Source organism: Streptopelia decaocto (genome assembly GCF_964273445.1).
Source record: "Streptopelia decaocto genome assembly, chromosome: 3".
Taxonomy (NCBI): Eukaryota; Metazoa; Chordata; class Aves; order Columbiformes; family Columbidae; genus Streptopelia; species Streptopelia decaocto.
In genome coordinates, this window is record NC_138656.1 from 70,037,132 (window position 1) to 70,055,679 (window position 18,548).

The 18,548-nt window shown below is 40.7% G+C and overlaps 1 protein-coding gene across 1 annotated transcript in view; it reads right to left on the reverse strand.

The window, feature by feature from the left end:
* The window catches only part of LOC309438129 (dermatan-sulfate epimerase-like), a 186,778-nt gene that overhangs the window by 37,299 nt on the left and 130,931 nt on the right, over positions 1 to 18,548 (reverse strand). The window contains 1 exon segment of the mRNA XM_082049077.1: positions 12,405 to 12,508. Within this exon segment, the coding sequence (XP_081905203.1) occupies positions 12,405 to 12,508 (104 nt within the window).

Consider the following 18,548-nt stretch of genomic DNA (forward strand, 5'->3'; position numbering starts at 1 on the left):
TTACCGGTAATGACATGTCTAAAAGCACTAGGTGCTTCAGTTTCCATCATGCAAACACTAGATTCATCATTAGAAGTTATGTTTCTAAACACCTATTTGAATGGTATTATGCTATACTGCATGGATCGTAGAGTTGCAAAATATTAATGTTGTGACACAAATGAGCACAAGAAGAGCTACAGACTCCCCCAGTCAGACCAGCTGTAGCTAACAGCACAGTTCTACTGGAATTTCTAAAATCATCAGAATGCCCAATGTGATGAGGAGGGAGGTGTCTGAGAACCAGTCAAAAGTCTGTATCATTAAGTATTTAAGTATCTGACTCTAAGGTAAATGGAATCACCCCTTAAAATTCTGAACAGGATAATGCCCAAACAGCTTTTGAAATCCTTATCTTAGTCTGAGGATGTATCTATCCATATTGTAGAGAAACCACACTGTGCTGCCTTGTCACAACTGAATACCTGGGCAAAGCACAGTGGTTCTCCTATAACCTGTGCACTTGGGTTTCTGCCTCATAGAGGATGAGCTTGGATTTGCTTGGATCTTGCTCTGGTGTGTAGTTAGACTGTGGTCGAGCTACATGCACCGAGTGGAGAGGGAAAATCCTCTCTGCCTTATGTCCTTTTGTGTAAAATCGGGCTTGTTTTACTTCCCAATACCTTACGGGGTGCTTGTCAGGCTAAATAAATAGAACTTCTAGGATGATTCAGAGATATCAAAGAGAGGCAAGGTCTGTCCATTCTAGATTAATTTCAGCATTACCACTAATAATTTTGAAATGAGAATGACCCCAGTTTTAGCAAGCTTCATGTATATGGAAAGACTGAAAAAACTAGCCTAAGGATGAGAACATTGGAGGATGATGTGGTAGCAGCCTTCAGCTATGTAAAAGATGATGAAAAAAGATAATAATCTCTTGTCCACATCCTCTGAGAACAGCATGTAAATTGCAGTAATAGATATTTAGGCTAAATGGGGGGGAAAAGTATCTTTGAGGGTAAATAAAACAGGAGTGAATGGCAGCTCTGTCCCTCGAGGCTTTTTAAGTACAAGTTGGACATATAGTTGACAAGAACGGTTCAGGTCTAGGAAGTCTGATGGATCCTGCCTTAGAGCAAGGGGTGGACCAGATGACCTGTCAAGGTCCTTTCCAGTCTCGTTTTGTAGAATTATGTTCAAAATGCTACTTGCACAGGCAAGATTATGGCTCCTCTTTGATCTTCCTATGCCCTTCACCTCTTTAGCAATGGATGAAACCTCCCTTGCTAAGGATGACCTTCTCTTGGTGGTTTGCTAGCCTTGCTTCATGCCAGTGAATTTGTTGCTGATGACAGCAAAAAGAAAACAATTAAACAATAAAACAATGTCAATCTGGAGCAGAAATTCTGGGTGGGATCCATCTAACCTCTGAATGTGTCATGCACTTTTGTTCTATACTTGACTGGTAACTACCTCTGATCTAGTGATGTTAGAGTCTCTTTATAACTGCAGAGAAAAATAAATACTTTTAGGGTAGAATTCATCTGTCTTCTTTTAGACATCTTCTTTAGGATGTGGTGAATCATGTCCCCAAGCTACCTATTCTTGCCATCAACCATAAAGTTGGTTTAAATGACTGACTCTGTAACTTGCTATCATACAATTTGTACTCCCTTGGTGCCTCTCTCCCTGAAATCTCCCACTCCCTCTCTGCTCCCAAGTATCAGAACCCTATTTTATTTATTCCTTTCTTCTTTTTTTTATTGGAAAGGTCCCACGGAGATTAAGAATTTTTATAGCTGTCATTTCCTTAAATTGCATCATGCGACACTGAACATACAGCAAACTGACATTTCAGGTGGCACTGCTCCAGAATGGATTTTGGAGAAGAGCTAAATTTACCTTTTGGAGCTAAAGATGACTGACTTGCCCAGTTGTGCAGAGCATGTTCCATGGAAATTGTTTGAAAACTGTTCAGGTCAGACACTGTTCTAGTCATATATCACATGCTCTTTATTTTTTCTTGGCCTTCATGGCAAGCAACATTACAGGGAACGTGAAATGTTTGGTGTCTGTGTAACTGAGCCAAATGTATGTGGGAAATATTGCCTGTTTCCAACAATGGCAAGTTTTTTAGGTCACACACATGGAAGTCACTGCCTTAGACACCGAAGTATACAGTGCACTTCTTGAAAATGTCCACTGCGTCAGAGACACTGTGAGCAGCCAGCTCTTGGTTATGAGGTCTTGATAACCTCTGTTCTTCCCCCTGCCCCCGATAGTAAATGAAGTTTAAGAAGTGAAAATTTCCAAGAAGACCCTGTGGTTATCTAGCCTGCACAGAGGGGAAATGCACTCTATTTTCCTGTTAATTGACAAGCTGGGTCATGAGGATGTGAAGAGGGAGCAAACCCCATTTCTGTGCTAGGACAGTGAGAAAGGAAGGCAGCAGGGCTGCCAGTAGTGCAGGGCTTATGCTTTCTGGAGGAGACACCAAGTGTCTGCTGATGCATCATACATTTTAAAGCCTTTGGTTCTCACTTAGTTGTGAAAATCGGGGGATGTTCAGTCCTTTCCACATACACAGCCTTGGCTCTTCTTTTCTTTCTTCCTGCCCAGCCTATGCAACAGCATTTTTTTCTCCTTATATTTATTTTTTCTTTTCTTTTCTTTTTTTTTTTTTTTTTTTAAAGTACCTCCCTGTCACTGAAGTTCTGTTCTCTGTGTGATCTGTTTGGTCTCTAATTTCCATGTCAGAGGCACTTCTACTTTTGTCATTAAGTAGTAAAACTCTTCAAATGAAAAGAGAGAAAAATACAAAGTTCTCCAGATTCCTTCACTAATTGTCCAAAACAATTGATTTTCTTATGACCATAATCCATGTGTTCCTTTTGTCTTTTGTGTCCAGCTGTGAAGATTTCTGATCTTAGTACTGTGAACTGAAATCTTTAGGGCATGACTGTTAGGCCAGTGTCTTCTTGTAGCTGAACTGCAGAACTGCAAATCTGGAGACTTGCCCTGCTCTCCTTGATCTGGGCTGCTCTGCTTAGCAATTCCCCCTGGACTTTATTAGTGCCACATGAAGGCAGCTCTAATTTTCAAATCTTATCCCAATTCCACGCGGGAGGAATATTGGCTATGTCTTATTTTCCAGCCAGGGTGTGGACCAGACGGTGTCCTAACTTTGTTGTTGTTCCTACTACATCCTTCAAGCTTATGAGAGTGTTGCATGATTCATACCATTTACTACTCAGGGACTTGGGGCTCTGGCTCACTGTGTAGGCAATGGGCAGAAATATCACATCTCCAGAATCACGTAACGAAAAGGAGTAGCCTACAATCAGTCCTGAGAATCAGAAATAGTTGGAAAACTGGAAATCAGGCCTAAGCTACTTAGGATATCTTTCTGGCTGGGGCATATTTAGTGTGATGTAAAGCAATTTCTCTCAAAGGAAGATCTAGCCAGCTGTTTCCTACGGGTCTGTTGGGTGCCGGGTATGTTTATGGGACTGGAAAGATACGTTAGGCATCAAATGCCTCTACCTTCCTTTGCTCCTATATCTACAGCCTGGAAATACTTCTCTCCTCCTCACAAAAGCAGCATTTTACTATTCTACATTGTGTTAGCCAAAGTGTCAGTAGGGTAGCTGGAAAGCGAAAGCACTAGATTGTTTCCTGAACAACGCTTCTTTGTATGTAAATGGAACATCTTTCTCTGCTTTACATTTCCTTTCTTTCCTTCTTTCTTGCTCTCACCATGTGTTCAGCCTGGTTTAGCCTGAGGCCAGGAGACAGAAAGATGAGAAAAAATTCCTGCAGATTTCTTCATGAATGGGAAGCTGCAGCATCAGTAACCTCAGCAAGGAGAGGTAAAACAGAGGTAAGTGGAGACAGATTGGCCCATAGACATGTCAGGAAGACAGCAGCCATAAAGCAGGTACATAGGTACTTACTGAGAAACACCAAAAAAGACCTGCATCAAATTAAAAATTATGTGTATCATCTGGTCTGTGCCTTTCCACAGCAGAATTCATGACAGCAGGTCAGTATCATTTTTATTGCATTTACACCAGTGTAGACATCAGCTGGGTTTAGGTTTATCTCTTTCTAGCAGCTGTTGTGTTGCCTAACTGGCCTGCTCCTTCTTTAGCACTTACCCTTTCTTTTCTCTGGTGATGACCAGAACAGGTTGGAGTTGGGGGGACCCAGCAACATGTGGCTTTTCATTCAGCTGAACTGGTTGTTACTTTCTGCTCTCAAATGTGTGACCTTTCTCAACATGTCAACTTCTTTCCTTCCAAATTTCTGCGATGTTACAAACGGAGCAATATCCCCTGGAGAGCACAAACTATTAACGCTCATGCTGAGAGAAACTTTCTGAAGACAGACTTCAGCGGAGCTCCCTGAGAGCTGATTGCCACAATCTCTCTGGATGCCGGATATGTTGCAATAATGTTTTCCATTTGTAACACACTGTCTCCAATGACTAGAATTTTTAAGGCTGGAATCCACCTATTTTATGGAGTCACTTGATATGTGGAAAGCCAAGCTGGAATTCATGAAAATATCCACAAGTTGCTTATTTAGCCCCATCCCCAATTCTTGTGTTTCATACTACTGTACTATCTCTTCCTTCTTACACTAGAGATTTGTAAATGAAAAGATGCTGTATTTGAAAAGGTAACTGTATTTGAACTTGTCGCTGACTCTCCATTTCTTTTTGTAACCATCTCACTCTAATTTCCTGCATCCCTAGTTGCAGCCAAGACTCAAAGGGGGGATATTAGATCAAACAAAAACACAGGCATTAGACATTTATTTCCACTTAAAGATCATACTTATATTTGCAGCACTAGAGGCTACCATAGTGAACAACTCTGCACTCTTGATTCTGAAGCAATGGTGCCCACCAACCGGTTGCTGTGGTTGTAGTCAGACATATTTTCCCTAAAGACAGCTTCATTGTTGCTCCTAATTTTTGGGCCTTCATGAGGTTGTTGCATTAGTCTGCATCAGTAGTTGGTTATTGTGTATTGTTCTGGGGATTTGGTTCTTGTTCCGGTGCTTTCCAGGGCACTGCTGCTATTTCAGGGGTGTCTGCAACCACCTCATGATCATTCACTCATACGTCCCTACTTGTGGGTCACTGACAGTGCACTCTGCACAGCAGTGGCTTCTGAATGTGGACTCCTGTATGTATACACACATACAAAGACCTGTACAGTTACTTTTAATAATATCAATCTAGTGATGGTAGTTATCAAATCTGTTTTCTTTGAGTCGTTTACTTGTCTTCAGGGTACAATTTTTTTTTTTCTACTTTTGTCTATGGATTAATATCAGAAATATGTCAGCTATCTCCAAATCCTACAAAATAACAGGATAAAGGTTAGAGGAAAGAGGAAAACCCCACATAATAGATATATTTTGGTAGTTATTATTTATTGTAATACATGTAATCTCCATTCCCTGATACCCTCTAGCCATTGCCCTACTGAGCTATTAATGTCATTTTATGCTGACCTTCAACCTTATCCTCCTTGAGCTTTATCTGTACTGCATTTTCTATCACCTGTCTACTACTGATCTAGAGATTTTCCTGCTTACTGCCAGGGAGTGCTTAGTTTATTTAATTGACCTAATCCCTCCCAACCCCCATGAAATGCAGGTAATTTCCCTTAGTTTCTGCATTCCCATGTCATGGCATCCTAGCCCTTTATTGTTGCCTGTTCATGTGTGTATTCATATGGGCACTCATGCCCTTTTTTTCTGGGCAGTTTTGAAGGAGAAAACAGGGATACAAAAGTTCACTGCTGCTGTCTGGCTCCAACAGTGCTGCAGCTGCTTCAACAGCAGCTCTCCAGTAGATATTTTTGAAGCCTTCTGTCAGTAGAAAACCAAGATTTAAAAAAAAAATTCTCAAGTTCATAACCTCATGTTACCTCATGTTTCACAAGATTTACAATGGCATCTTCTTTCTCTGGATTATTATAATTTGCAGAGTGCTCAACACTCAGGATTACCTATTTAAATTCCCAGTGTGAGCCTGAGGTTGCACAGGGATGGTGGAGCAAGAAAACTGCAGTTCTCAGGTAATATTTTGAGATAAGGCAAGAGAAGAGTTGTTATATTCACCTGCACTTTTATCCTTCAGAGGTGGTGGAGGCTTTAAAAATTAATCTTTTAAATGTAAATATGTTAGGCACATGGACTCACAATTTTAAGAGTTGCATTAATCTTGTTCTAGAAGAAGGTTTATTGAATGTTAATAGGTTTGCTTTCCTAAAATATACAGTGTAAGATATTTTATGATCTTATTCATTCTTAAAAGTTCTTCAACCTTGTATGAGGAAATCAAACTGAGTATTTAAGTGTTTGTACTCAACATTTAGTAGTCAATGGAAAACAGAAATAGTTTTCTGGCTGACACAATCTGCTTTGCCTGGGCTGTCAGAGCTGTGCTGGGTGCTGTGCAGACTTTTCCCATTTGTGCTGCTGCCATTTTGTGTCTTGCACCCTCTAATTTGTGAAAGGGGCTGGAAACCATAACATTGTTTTGAAGTGGCTGCGATGGTTTCTCACCTCAGTGCAAGTATTTAAAAGTTGTTACGACCAGGTGTGAGAGAACTACGTATGTGCTCTGGCAGTGTGAGTGGGCAGCATGAGGGATTTTTGAGCACAGTTCTGATTAAATCAGTTTAGCTGCAGTGGGAGCAGAAGTTAGACACGGTGCTTTAGATGTTTGCTCCTCTGTGAACTGTGACATCTGGTCAGCTGCAAAACCTCTGTGGTCTTGCCATGCTTGCCAGAGAACTGCTGTGGCTACCCACCTCATCCTGACAAGATTTCACTTACACCTTTGTCCTATATTCAGGAAAATGATGGGTTATGCTGGCCACAGTACTAGTCCACTGATTTGCAGATAGGAATCCCTAGTTTGTAAAGATGCTGGCAAGCATTTTGAGCTGGAAATCTCCGAGACTGTTCAGCTTCCTGGATTCCATCTTATTTTGTCCCTAATCCAGGCTCTGTTTTCAAGTTAAGCATTTCTATTTATAATGCTTACAAAAAAGCAGGATTTGTTTCTTGTGCAGAAGGGGTTCAGGAGAAAACCTTTATTTTTTATATATATATTTTCTTCCTCTACTGTGACTCATGAAGGACGATTGATGTTTTCACAATTGCAGAAAACAAAATTACAGGCAACTGGATTTATAATGGGATTGAGCCTTTCCCCTGGGGCCTTCTAGATCTGCTATGTGCTTGCTGGAAGGGCTGGTTCTTGGACAGTTGTTAGACGTTTGTGGCTACACCATGATATCCATTACACCAGTAAAGCTGCCACTCTTTCCAGAGATAAGGTTCCTTTAGCTTAGCTGCATGTTTTGTTTCCTAAAACTGATGCTGTGCTTCAGCTGAAATTCTATCTGCATCCAAGCATGTGTACAAAAAGAGGCATATTTTGTTTTAAAATTCAGTCACTCAAATGGTCCAGAAAACTTGTCTCATTCCTTCCATGACACTGAGGAACAGCAGCTGCCCTGTGTCATGCTCCCTTGCCATGGAAGTCAGAAGCAACATCTCCCATCAGATCGCTCGCTCTATGGTGTGGCACGTGAGACTTTCACCTTTTTACGGAGGAGAAGACTTTATTTCTAAACCTGCCTTTCTGAGAAACTCTGCTGTAAAACATCAAGGTTGTGTGCAGAAGGATGTTTTACACTTACTTTTTGTTCCCTATGGTGGCAAATGAAGGCTGGCGTGGAAGCTCAGACATTACATTCTCACTGTTGGCAGCTCCCTGTTAATTTATACATTCTTATACTCTGCTGTCATTTGCCTTGGTATGATTTAATGCATACTTGGCCCCAGGAGGGAAGACTTAAAGGTGAAACTACAATATTTATTTGTTATGTGATTGGACAAGTCACGTCCAAACACTTTTCAAACAAGGCCGATGCGAGAAATGTAAAATCACATCTCTACTGATGGGAGGAAAGAGGATTACAAATTGTATAGTGTTCCACATAGCTAGAAAATATGACTATGCACTTACAAGGAAGAGATGCACGCCAAGGCTGGGTTGGAAACCATTCGTTTTGCTGGGGCAATACATGTTGGCTGTACCCCACTCCTCTCTCAAGTTCGATTAGGACTCCTGATAAGAAGAAAACTGAAGTTTCTACAGGATAATGACTGTTTCTCAGGAAAATACAAGTGAACAGTTTTGAATCCAGGCAGTCTCAATTGTGATACATGATAATTCAGGCTTTACTGGATTATTATGGTTTTCAGCCTGGTTGTAGCCAGATTTGATCCAGGGTGCACTGGGGCCAATGAGTTGGGACTGGGCCAGGGTTTGTATTTATTTTCCACCAAACAAAGATCACCGTTGTGTACTGTATGCAGTAGATAATTTTCTGCATCCTATTTTACAATATATCAACCGATAAGTAATCTCCAACTTGCCAGTGAGATACGTTACATTTCTTCAATTTCTAAAGTATCTGTCAAAAAGATTGTTAAAAACCCTAGAGCCTGTGCAGCTGCTGGCAACAACATGACCTAGATGGACACGGCAGGCACGTTTTTCTCTTGTCATGGTGAAATGGTCATATTGTTTTCAGTTGTTATAGCCAATTGCTGTGATAATACATCATGCTGGGCAATGTGGGCAGGACTAAAGTTTATTTATTTGAACACAGATAATATTTGGAGCATTTCAGGTCATGGCAGGGGATGGGTGAGACCAGTGGTTACACAGCATCTCAAGCCCTAGGACATTGGAGGGCCGGTCCAGACACCCTGCCAGGACCCCTCCTGCATCCCAAAAGATCTGCTAGTCACACATCTGTGTATGAACCCACTTTTTCGTGTCACTGTGTCCCTGTTTTGTAGCTGGTTTTTTTCCCTAGGTAAATTGTCATAATCAGGCTGGACAATGGCTGGTTGCTACTTACGCAGATTTAAACCACTTTTGGGAGTGCTTGTTCCTGGTGCCAGTCATCAGACAAGTTTTCCTGCGAATTCCCTTAGGAATCGCCCCAGCGCTGCTGCACTGTCACACACCTGGGACTCATACGAGCTGCAGAGCCCCAGCAGCTGGGGAAGCGGCAGCCTCAGAAAGGCCTGTGTCCAGCAGGGCCCCATGTCTACCACGGATGAGCTATCTGCATTTGTTTATTTGACTTTTACTCACTGGGGATTAAGAAGCCTTTAGTTTCCAGGAACAAGCCCTATTCAGGAAACACTTGGAGTGAGCTCTGCTTTGCATCAAAGCTGACTTTCCTATAGGTATTAAAGGTATTAATTTATACTAGTTTTTGGTTGATTTATATATCTTTTATTCTGAGTGGGTCAAGCTTTGCTTTGTTCAAGGCTGTAGCACGAACCTCTCCTTGCACTGCTCCGTGGTAACCTTGTCTCCCTTTTTTCTCTTTGCTGCTCAGCTATAAAATAAATTCAGAGAACAAACTTTTTTCAGAAATAAACTCTCTTTATTTTAAAATTCAGACATATATGCTTTATACCAAAAGAGACATGGTATTTCATCTCTGTTTTTAAGCAAAACTGTGGCTTTCAGGGCTATATAACCAAACATAGTGATTTTAATCTTTATGACTTTATGTCTCCCCGCCAATACTCAAGATAGTTTTGCAGGCACTTCAGAGATCTTTCTGCTAATGGCCTCTCACAACAGAATCCAAGAAATTTCAGAGATTTTCAGGAGTTAAAAAAAAATAAAAAGGAGGAAGCCAAGTTGGTGCCTTTACAGCAGCATGTTAAATATGGCCAGCTCTTTACCAATTTTCTGCCACGTGCATATCTTCTCCCTGGTCTCCAGGCCACCTCCATTTCCAGCGTCTCTCTCATCACCACAGCAGCGACTGTGCCTTCCTAAAGTTTCTCCATCGCCAACCTCCACTTCTGCAGCCACTCGGGGCAGCCAGGCCCCGCCATCAGTACTGCTGAGCATGTGCAACCTGGTGGCTGAATCGACAAATACTGGTACCGCAAGTCTGTTTGGAGAGACTGGAAAAATTGCCTGGATTTATGAAACCTTTTCATCCAACCTAAAAGACAATGCTCTGTTTTATTTTGGAAGGCTTCGTAATAAGACCTGCATAATCTTCAGAAATTCTTGAATAAGAAGAGTCTTTATAAGAGTCGTTAAGTCCTGATTTCACAGGAAATCTGTTTTTTGGGCAAATGCTTCCATTATTTTTCCTAAGTCTTCCTGCAGCCACAGACTGTGGTGGCACATGGAGTCATGCTTACAGTGGCCTTCTGTGGTCTACTTCTTTCTCTGCTACTGTGTGGTCCCTCTGGCAGCAAGTGCAAATGGCTGGTGACAGCCTTTGTCAGAAACGGGTACTGTCACTTCTCAGCCGAGCAAGCCCGTAGATGTATTTATTCTGGTAAACCCTGTGTCAGTCTGTCCTTGCAATCAGTCACCCTCTCATGAAAAAAAAATTACTTCTTGTCCACTGAGATGCCAGGAACCAAGGGCTGACTTAGATGATTTTCACTCTAATTTCCATTAACAATTCAACATTAATTAACTTTCTTTAAAAAGCAAGAAAAAAATCCCCGTAACATACAAAAATCAGATCCAAATTCAGAACAACAAAAGTGTGAGAGCACAAAATATTGTTTTGGATCATAATCTAGTTAGAAATTATTTGCAGAGGATTACTTGATTCAGGTCAGAATTTCAAATGATGCTGTAATCAGGGATCTGAAATTTTAATCTGGGTAATTCCTTGCTTAGTACAAATCATACCCTTATCATGAGCCAGATTTGCTGCTCAAGACAGTGATGCTAATTTAAAAATTTCAAAATGTACTCAAGTGTTACTTATTGGTACCTTCTTAAGTAAATATTTTCAGCATATAGTTTACGAGGAGGAGAATGGCACTTTCATTTTCCTTCCTCACCCACCTTATTTTAGGCAAAGCTTTTCTCAATTTTTTCCTCACTTGTTTTATTTTTCCCTTTAAAAAAAATGCTTACTGTTAAATTGGAAATGTTGCATTTTACTTGTAAATATACTGGATCACAAGAATGTAAAAATAACATCCTATGTAAAGGTAAGAAAAAAGTGTGGAAACAAAAGCTGATAACTCTGAAATGAGGTGGAATGGTGTCTGTGTCTGATTCTGACACAAAATATTTTAACTGGTAAAACTGCAAAAATACAGAGTGACCTGTGGTGACACAAGTTAAATGTTAACACAAGTTAAATCCATTCTGATAATTGTCTAGGCCTAAGAAAGTAAATTATTTTTCTTGAAAATATGAAAAAAAAGTTTATTTTTATTGTTCTTTAAACTTCAAGGGAAATTTATCCAAAATTTTTCCATCATAGTCTGACACAACTGCTGACTAAACAAATGTCTTTGACGTGTTAGTTACCGAAGGCTCCCTGTCCAAAGCACTGGAGAATGGGTCTTTGGAAAGAAATCCGCAGAGAACAGGATGCCTGTTTGCTTAAATTAGTCAATAAAAATGGGCATATTCAGCTCATGTCTTCAGTCTTGCTTCTCTTTTGGGTTGAGGCTGTACTTAGCAAGGATGGCTCTATATAGATGGGTGCTATGTCCTTCCCACTCTCGGAAGGATTTCCCAGGAAGGTGGAGAACACGGGTTCAAATCCACTCAAGCTGAGAAGGGAATTGTACACAGACTTCCCTCCTTCTGCAGAAGAGCACTGACTCTTGAGGTATTGAAGACTAAAGGAGGAAAAGGCGTTGCAGGGCACCTTGCTGCTATATAGTCGTTAGGCACTTTCAGGAATACGAAGCACGTGACAAAAGCTTTCAAGACTGCCAGTGTGCATTTAGCTGCCTAAATCCCATTCAAGTCTCTTTTTGGGTATGATGCATCTTTCTCTTTGGGCCTCAGTCCTTCTGTATCTCCAAGAACAGCTACAGTGACTGAATAAATTCCTCAGAGCCTGCAAAACACTGATCATACTATGGTGATAACCTGGGCAGTCCAAGGTAACTCTTAATGAAGTATGGCTTAGGGTCTGGTTCACGGCTTTTCTGGGGCTTTTGGTAGCAACAGCATCACCTTAAATAGGGACAGTACTGAAAACATCCTTGAAAATGTAGAATGTAACTTGGGATGAGTTATTACTAGTACATTTCTCTTGAAGGATGTGGACAGTGCATGGAAAAAGCCAACAAGCACATTGCAAAAAGTAGTGGTGGTCAGAAGACTTAGATGCGTTGCTCACCTGTTCTGGCTGGACCAGAGCAACAAGTGAAACACAAGTCTACACAGGAGTCTGCTTTAATCCATCATTCTATTTTATGAAGCATCACACAGCATTTTCACCAATTAGCCTTTCATAGCAGTTTAAGTAATGGCCACAGGGTTATTTAAGGAAAAAGACGTCAACCTATTTCATAGTCACTGACTCCTCAATTGGCAGCAGTGCTCTTGGAGGGCTTGGGTAGTACCCAGCAGTTGCTGAGTTATTTGAGGAAAATCGTGTAAATCTATAATCCAGTGGTAAATCTGAAAGACAGAAACATAGCACATCTGATTAGCAACACAACCCATATCACATCAAAGATAAGCCTGTGGTGAATAGCAGTACTTCTTAAGCCAGCATTAGAACTCAATCAGATTGTGTGATTACGTATTTATTTGACATCTTCAGCTGTCTGACGGTCTGACTTTCAGAGTCTACTCAACTGCAATAAAGGATATTCAGTTGATTGTTGAAATAATGCTAGTCATAGAAAATGATTTAACTAATGCTTAAACAAAAATCTTCATTGAGCCTAGATGGAATTTTCCCACTAGAATGCTTTCAAGTTCATTCTTCAATTTGTCACCTTTCTCCTTTGTATCAGCAATCTACTTACAAAAGGGCTATGTTTAAAACAAAGAACTCAGTTTCTTCTTTCTCTTTTTTTTTTTTTTTTCTTCATGCCTATAACAGCAGGATTCCCCAAAGGCACCCGCTCTTAGGCCTTCTTGCAGTCCAGTGTCAACAACATCATTTTGTACCAAGCATTCTTAGAAATCTGCACTTGTAACTTGGTGTACTCATCACTTCCAGTCTGTAAAGAACACTGAATGCATTAAAATAGTTCTGAACAGTCAGAGCTTTCTTTTCTGTAGCTTTTTTAAAAGTCTTCACTGCCAGCTGTGACCCACCCACCCTCACGCCAGAAAACTGATACTTCCCATGCTCATCTCATATTCAAGAAACCAAATAAAAATAAACCATACAAATGAAACTTCATTCAAGAAGCAATTACCCTTCCAACAAATGAAAAAAAAAACAGATCAACAAAAGAGGGTTAGCTCCTTCCCAAGTTGCATTTAGAACCAAAGCAAAACATAAAAACTATTACTCAGCTCATCTTAACAGTAAGTTATGAATGACAACTTTTTAATTTTATTCTTTATTTGGAGCAACTTAGAGTTGATGATATCCTGTCACTATATGTTCTACTTTTTTTTTTTTTTCTTTTTTTTTGTGCTCAGCAACTTTTGTGAAACCGAAAACCACGATCTGAGCAGTTTCGGCACAAACAACAGGAAGCTCAGGTCTGTCTCACGAGTGATTCACAGGCCAGCACTAGGGCAGCATTCAAGTCCGCAGCTTTAAAACCATATTAAAGATAACTAAAGCAAGCAAATTACTATTTACATCCAGCTGAAAAATCAGATAGAGGCTGGAATAAAGTAGGAATGGGAGGAGACCTGAATGGAAGTGAAATACACTTTAGAAAGTGGGTCACTTCAGCTTGTCAAAGAAGGACATTTTCTCATTTTGTCTGAGTCGGGAATTTCTGGAGCCTGTTGCGAGCACGGCAGAACAGGCAGATGTTATTCTAGTCTTCAGGGGGCCCAGTGGATTTACTGGCTGCTGAATCTATTTATGACAGCTCTATTTAAAACAAAGGTTTCCAAAATAACTAATAATAATAAAAAAGAAAACAAATATTTCAGAATATCTTTATGAGCTATAAAAGTTAAACGCAACACAGTTAGTTTCATATAAAAGCTTTCACTAGTTTTTTAGCCAGCATTCTGGAACGTCCCAAGACTAGTTTAAGCAAAAAGTAGCACAAATGGGGCAGACTTGCTTACGCTGAAGAAAAGAAACAGCTGGATCAAAATGGCCATTTGTTTGATATTTCCTGGGAAACTAGCTTTACACAACCAGCTTAAACACCAAACCCATTCTATATACAATGCACAAGAGTCTGAAAGAGAATAACGACTTACTATTCAAACCCCAACCTATCCATTTGAATATTGTTTTTGTCTGAGCAAGTTGACTTTGGAAGATGATCAGAAGGTGTCTATATGTCAAAATGTTGCCCAAGGCATCAGTGAAAGTTGCATGAAGCAAATACTATTCTTCACCCATTAAGCAGACTTTATGTATCACACATATAGTAAAAATCCTCCTCTACTTCCAGTTGTTTTTCATCAGTGATTTCATTTCCTGCACCTGCTTTGCCTGGAGTATGCAATATTCTATATTATTGCTTTATTTGTGTGATACATTTATGAGAAAGCTCTGGATTGATCCAGAAAGGCATATGTGGAATCCTAGTGGCTACACACAGTGAGGAAGAAAAACGAGTACTAATGGAAAGAGAAATAAAGACTTTTTTTGAGGGAATGCAAAATCTATGAAAAAATGGAGATCCAGAAAATGTCATAGATGAAGACTTCTGTAAGTTCATTTAAACTAAGTTCTGCAAAAACTGCAACTTAAAATAAATCACAGTTGCTCTGGATTGCAAAGGCATCATGTGAATTGACCACCACGGCTCGATCCAACTTCTTTTGATGTAAGTGGTAATGGTATCACTAGGTCCAGCAATACTGACCATTCAACAAACAACAATGATACAGGTCTGGACTCTGCCTCCTGGACACTGCAGTAATTCATTTTGTATCTGGTCTTATTCCATGTTAGCACTGATGACCCAGGGAAGCTATAAGCACCTCTGTTTCACTAAACCGAACTGCTTGCACAGGCCACAGCTTGATGCAAAAACAAGTAAAAAATAAGGTACAGTATTTAATAAAGCCAGTCTCAGGAAAAAAAAAAATAGTGGCTTATTTCTAAGTTGTTTTCCTAGTATTTTTGCCAGAAAATTTCTTCAGGTTCTGCTGCTGTGCATGCTCACAACTGCTGCTGTCTTAGCAGATCTTTGCATCTTGCCACCCACTTCTCACCTAATCCTGATGGAGAGTCATAAATTAAGGGAGGGGACAGATACCCAGTCCTCTCTGAGAGATTATTTCACAGTGAGGCTCTAATAAGTTCTAACCAACACTGATAATGAATTCAGCACAAAATTAATCCTTTATTGCACTCTCCTAAAAAAAACAAAACAAAACAACAACCCTGAACAAACTGAAGGCAACCCTGAACAAACCTGAGTCTGGAAGAATGAACTAGATGGCTCTACCAAATTGCTTGAGGACCATACTCTCAGAATTCTTCTATCATACTTGGATAATTCCACCTAGACTCATTTTGTTCCCACGACAAATAGCGTATTAACTTTTACAGTCAAAGCCTCCTAGAAGTCAGACATGAAGGTTGTCAAGGTCTATGTCCCCTTCTAGTTCTACAGCAACGTAGGTTAGTAGATGCATCCCCCTGAATTTTTGTCCCACATATTTCTTTGCTCCCACACCAGAGCCTGAGTGTGAGTGATGAAAACCAGTTTCCTTTGCGGTGACCATTTAGCATTACCAGCGTTTCCCAGTGGCTTGGGCAGCCCTCACGAGTTACAAGCCTTAGGCTGAGCTCAGAAGCAGGACTCCTGACTTGCCCTACCTCACCTGCAGGACTCCACAGCCCTGGGGTAAATAAAATGGAAATGAAGATGTTTGAACAGTAACCACTCTCAGTTACTGTGTTCCATTTACCATGTGCCAGTTAACCAGATCCAGGTATTACACAACATTAATTAAAACATTGTGCTCTGATATTTATGTACACACATATCTATGCATTTAGGTATTACAGCTGGATTTATTTCGTAGTTATTAAGCTGAGAACATCTCAGTGTCTGTGTGCGTTCAGTCAGTGTGAGCAAACTAAATGAAAGCCACAAGCTTTTATCAGAAGAAAAATTAGAGTTCCAGGCATAAGGAATGAAAAAGAAACCACAAGAAGAAGGGAAAACGTAATATTCTCGATGAGTGATCAGGAAAATATTTGAGTAACTGAATGGAAGACAATTATAATCTAATCCAGACACAAGCCTGCTTGATAAACTCGATACTCACGTCTAATCCTTTTTTGAGGTTTCCTTGAACAAACCAATACATTAAACAAATATAATCTTAATTAAGCTCTTCAGATGGAAGGCATGTTTTTCAATTAAAAGCACAGTCTAAGACCGAAAGAGATTTCTCCCAAAATACACAGCAGAAATGTCAGGAATCATTTTGCAGTACTGACCAACAAAAGCAAAGCCAACATTTTTTAATCATGACACCCCAGCAGCATCCCAGTGACGACTGCGAAGCCCTGCAGAACGCCAAACTCCCCTCCCCTCACTGAGATCTGCTTCCTGGCAGTCAGCAGGGCTGGAGCCAGATGCTGCAGAAACCTCCCAGTAAACAGCAGGGTTGTGTTCTTAAGGGAATCCAAATATATCCTCCCGATTATCACCAAGGAAAAGGCACAGGGAGGAAAACTGAAGCCTCACAAGCTATATCCAAGTTTTAACTTGAAAAGTCTTTGAACTGCTTAATTGTGGCAAATCTCAGAAGACACAGAAAGAGTTACGTCTTACAGCTCAGCATCCAGGTGGTATAACTACAGAGGCAGATTGCCAGCCAGTATTATCTCTTTTGCATTTACAGGAATTCCAGTAATTTACATTGGCTTAGAACTTTTGCCATAATTTTTTCATGGTATTACAAAGTTGCTGTTGAAAAAAAAGGAAAAAATTAATTTTGTAATGGTAACAATTTCCAACAAATAATTCAACAGTGGAGAAAGCACAACTGCTGCAGGGGAGCTCATCAGTTCGGCTGAGCTATTGAGTGACCTGACTTGCCAGTCTGCACGTAAACTGTAACAGGTGTTGGTTTTCTTTTAAATGCTAAGTGTTTTTATCTCTTGACCCATTTATATTTTATAACAGTCAAAGCAGCACTTGCAGCAAGGGCTCAGAATGTGAAGGAGTATACTAATGGCAAAAACAAAAAAAAACCCCTCAAGGTCACAAGTGGATTTATCTGAAAGCAGTTATTTTTAGCAAAACTTCTAAGGCTGATTTTCCTAAACAGGAGGTCAGATGTTTGCTGTACTAAAACAAAGCTCCTGAAATAGTGAATTCAGCACAACAAAAGCATTCCTGTTATCAGTTACATGAAAGTCATTGCTGGAGGAGGAGGAGGAGGAGGTAGTTGGCACTTGCAGTGTGCTATATGAGCCAGTTATCAGAGGGCTGGAGCCACCTCTCCTATGAGGACAGGTTTGAGAGAGTTGGGGTTGTTCAGCTGGGAGCAGAGAAGGCTCCAGGGAGACCCCATTACAGCCTTCCAGTACTTAGAGAGGCCTGTGAGAAAGATGGGGACAGATATTTTAGCAGGGCCTGTTGTGATAGGACAAGGGGTAATGGTTTTAAACTAAAGACAGGCAGATGCAGGCTGGTCATAAGGAAGAATTTTTTTATTATGAGCATGCTGAAAGACTGGCACAGGTTGCCCAGAGAAGTGGTAGATGCCCCTGGAAACATCCCAGGCCAGGCTGGATGGGGCTCTGGGCAACCTGCTCTAGTTGAAGATGTCCCTGCTCATTGCAGGGGGTTGGACTAGATGACCTTTGAAGGTCCCTTCCAACCCAAACTATTCTATGATTCTATGATTCCTGGGCACCTTGGAATAAAGACTACAACTAGCCTCAGCGAAAGTGCAGGTTTGCTCATTTAATTGCACCTTTAATGTAGAAGCTTTTGCCAACACAGGTGTATTGGGTGTATTGAGGTGTATTGAGGTGTATTGAGATAACGCCTGTGGCTCTGCCAGCAGACATCTGTAGCACGAACTTGTCCTGAAGAACAGCTTTCCTGCCATTGGGGTCCTTTACTGGTTACCCTTCTGCCATATCTAACATGGAAGAGGGTGACATGGGAGAAAAGCCAAGTGGCAGACTGCAGGGAGATGTGGAGCAGCAGCCTCGCTGTCAGTTTTGCAGAGGGATGAGTGCCTGGGGTATGGAGAGACCATCCCATCATGGCTGTTGTGATTGCCCATGGCATGCAGTTTCACCACAGTTATCTTGGCAGTAACAATTCACGTTACTTTGGGTGTACCCTCTGGCCAAGGGACTGCTGGCCCCGGCTTGAGCAAAACAGCTATGTACTGAACTTGCATCTGAGCCTGACAGAGTCTGCAGTGAAGGAAAGCCTGAGAAATTCCTTTGCTGTTTTGTGTTTATATGAGAAAATTTGTACAAGAGGGAAATTTATCTCTTTTTTGTTTTAGTTTAAATGGTCATTTTTTGAGGTCCCTTGAGAAAATAGCCCTATGTGGTTCTTCGCTTGATCTGGAAATG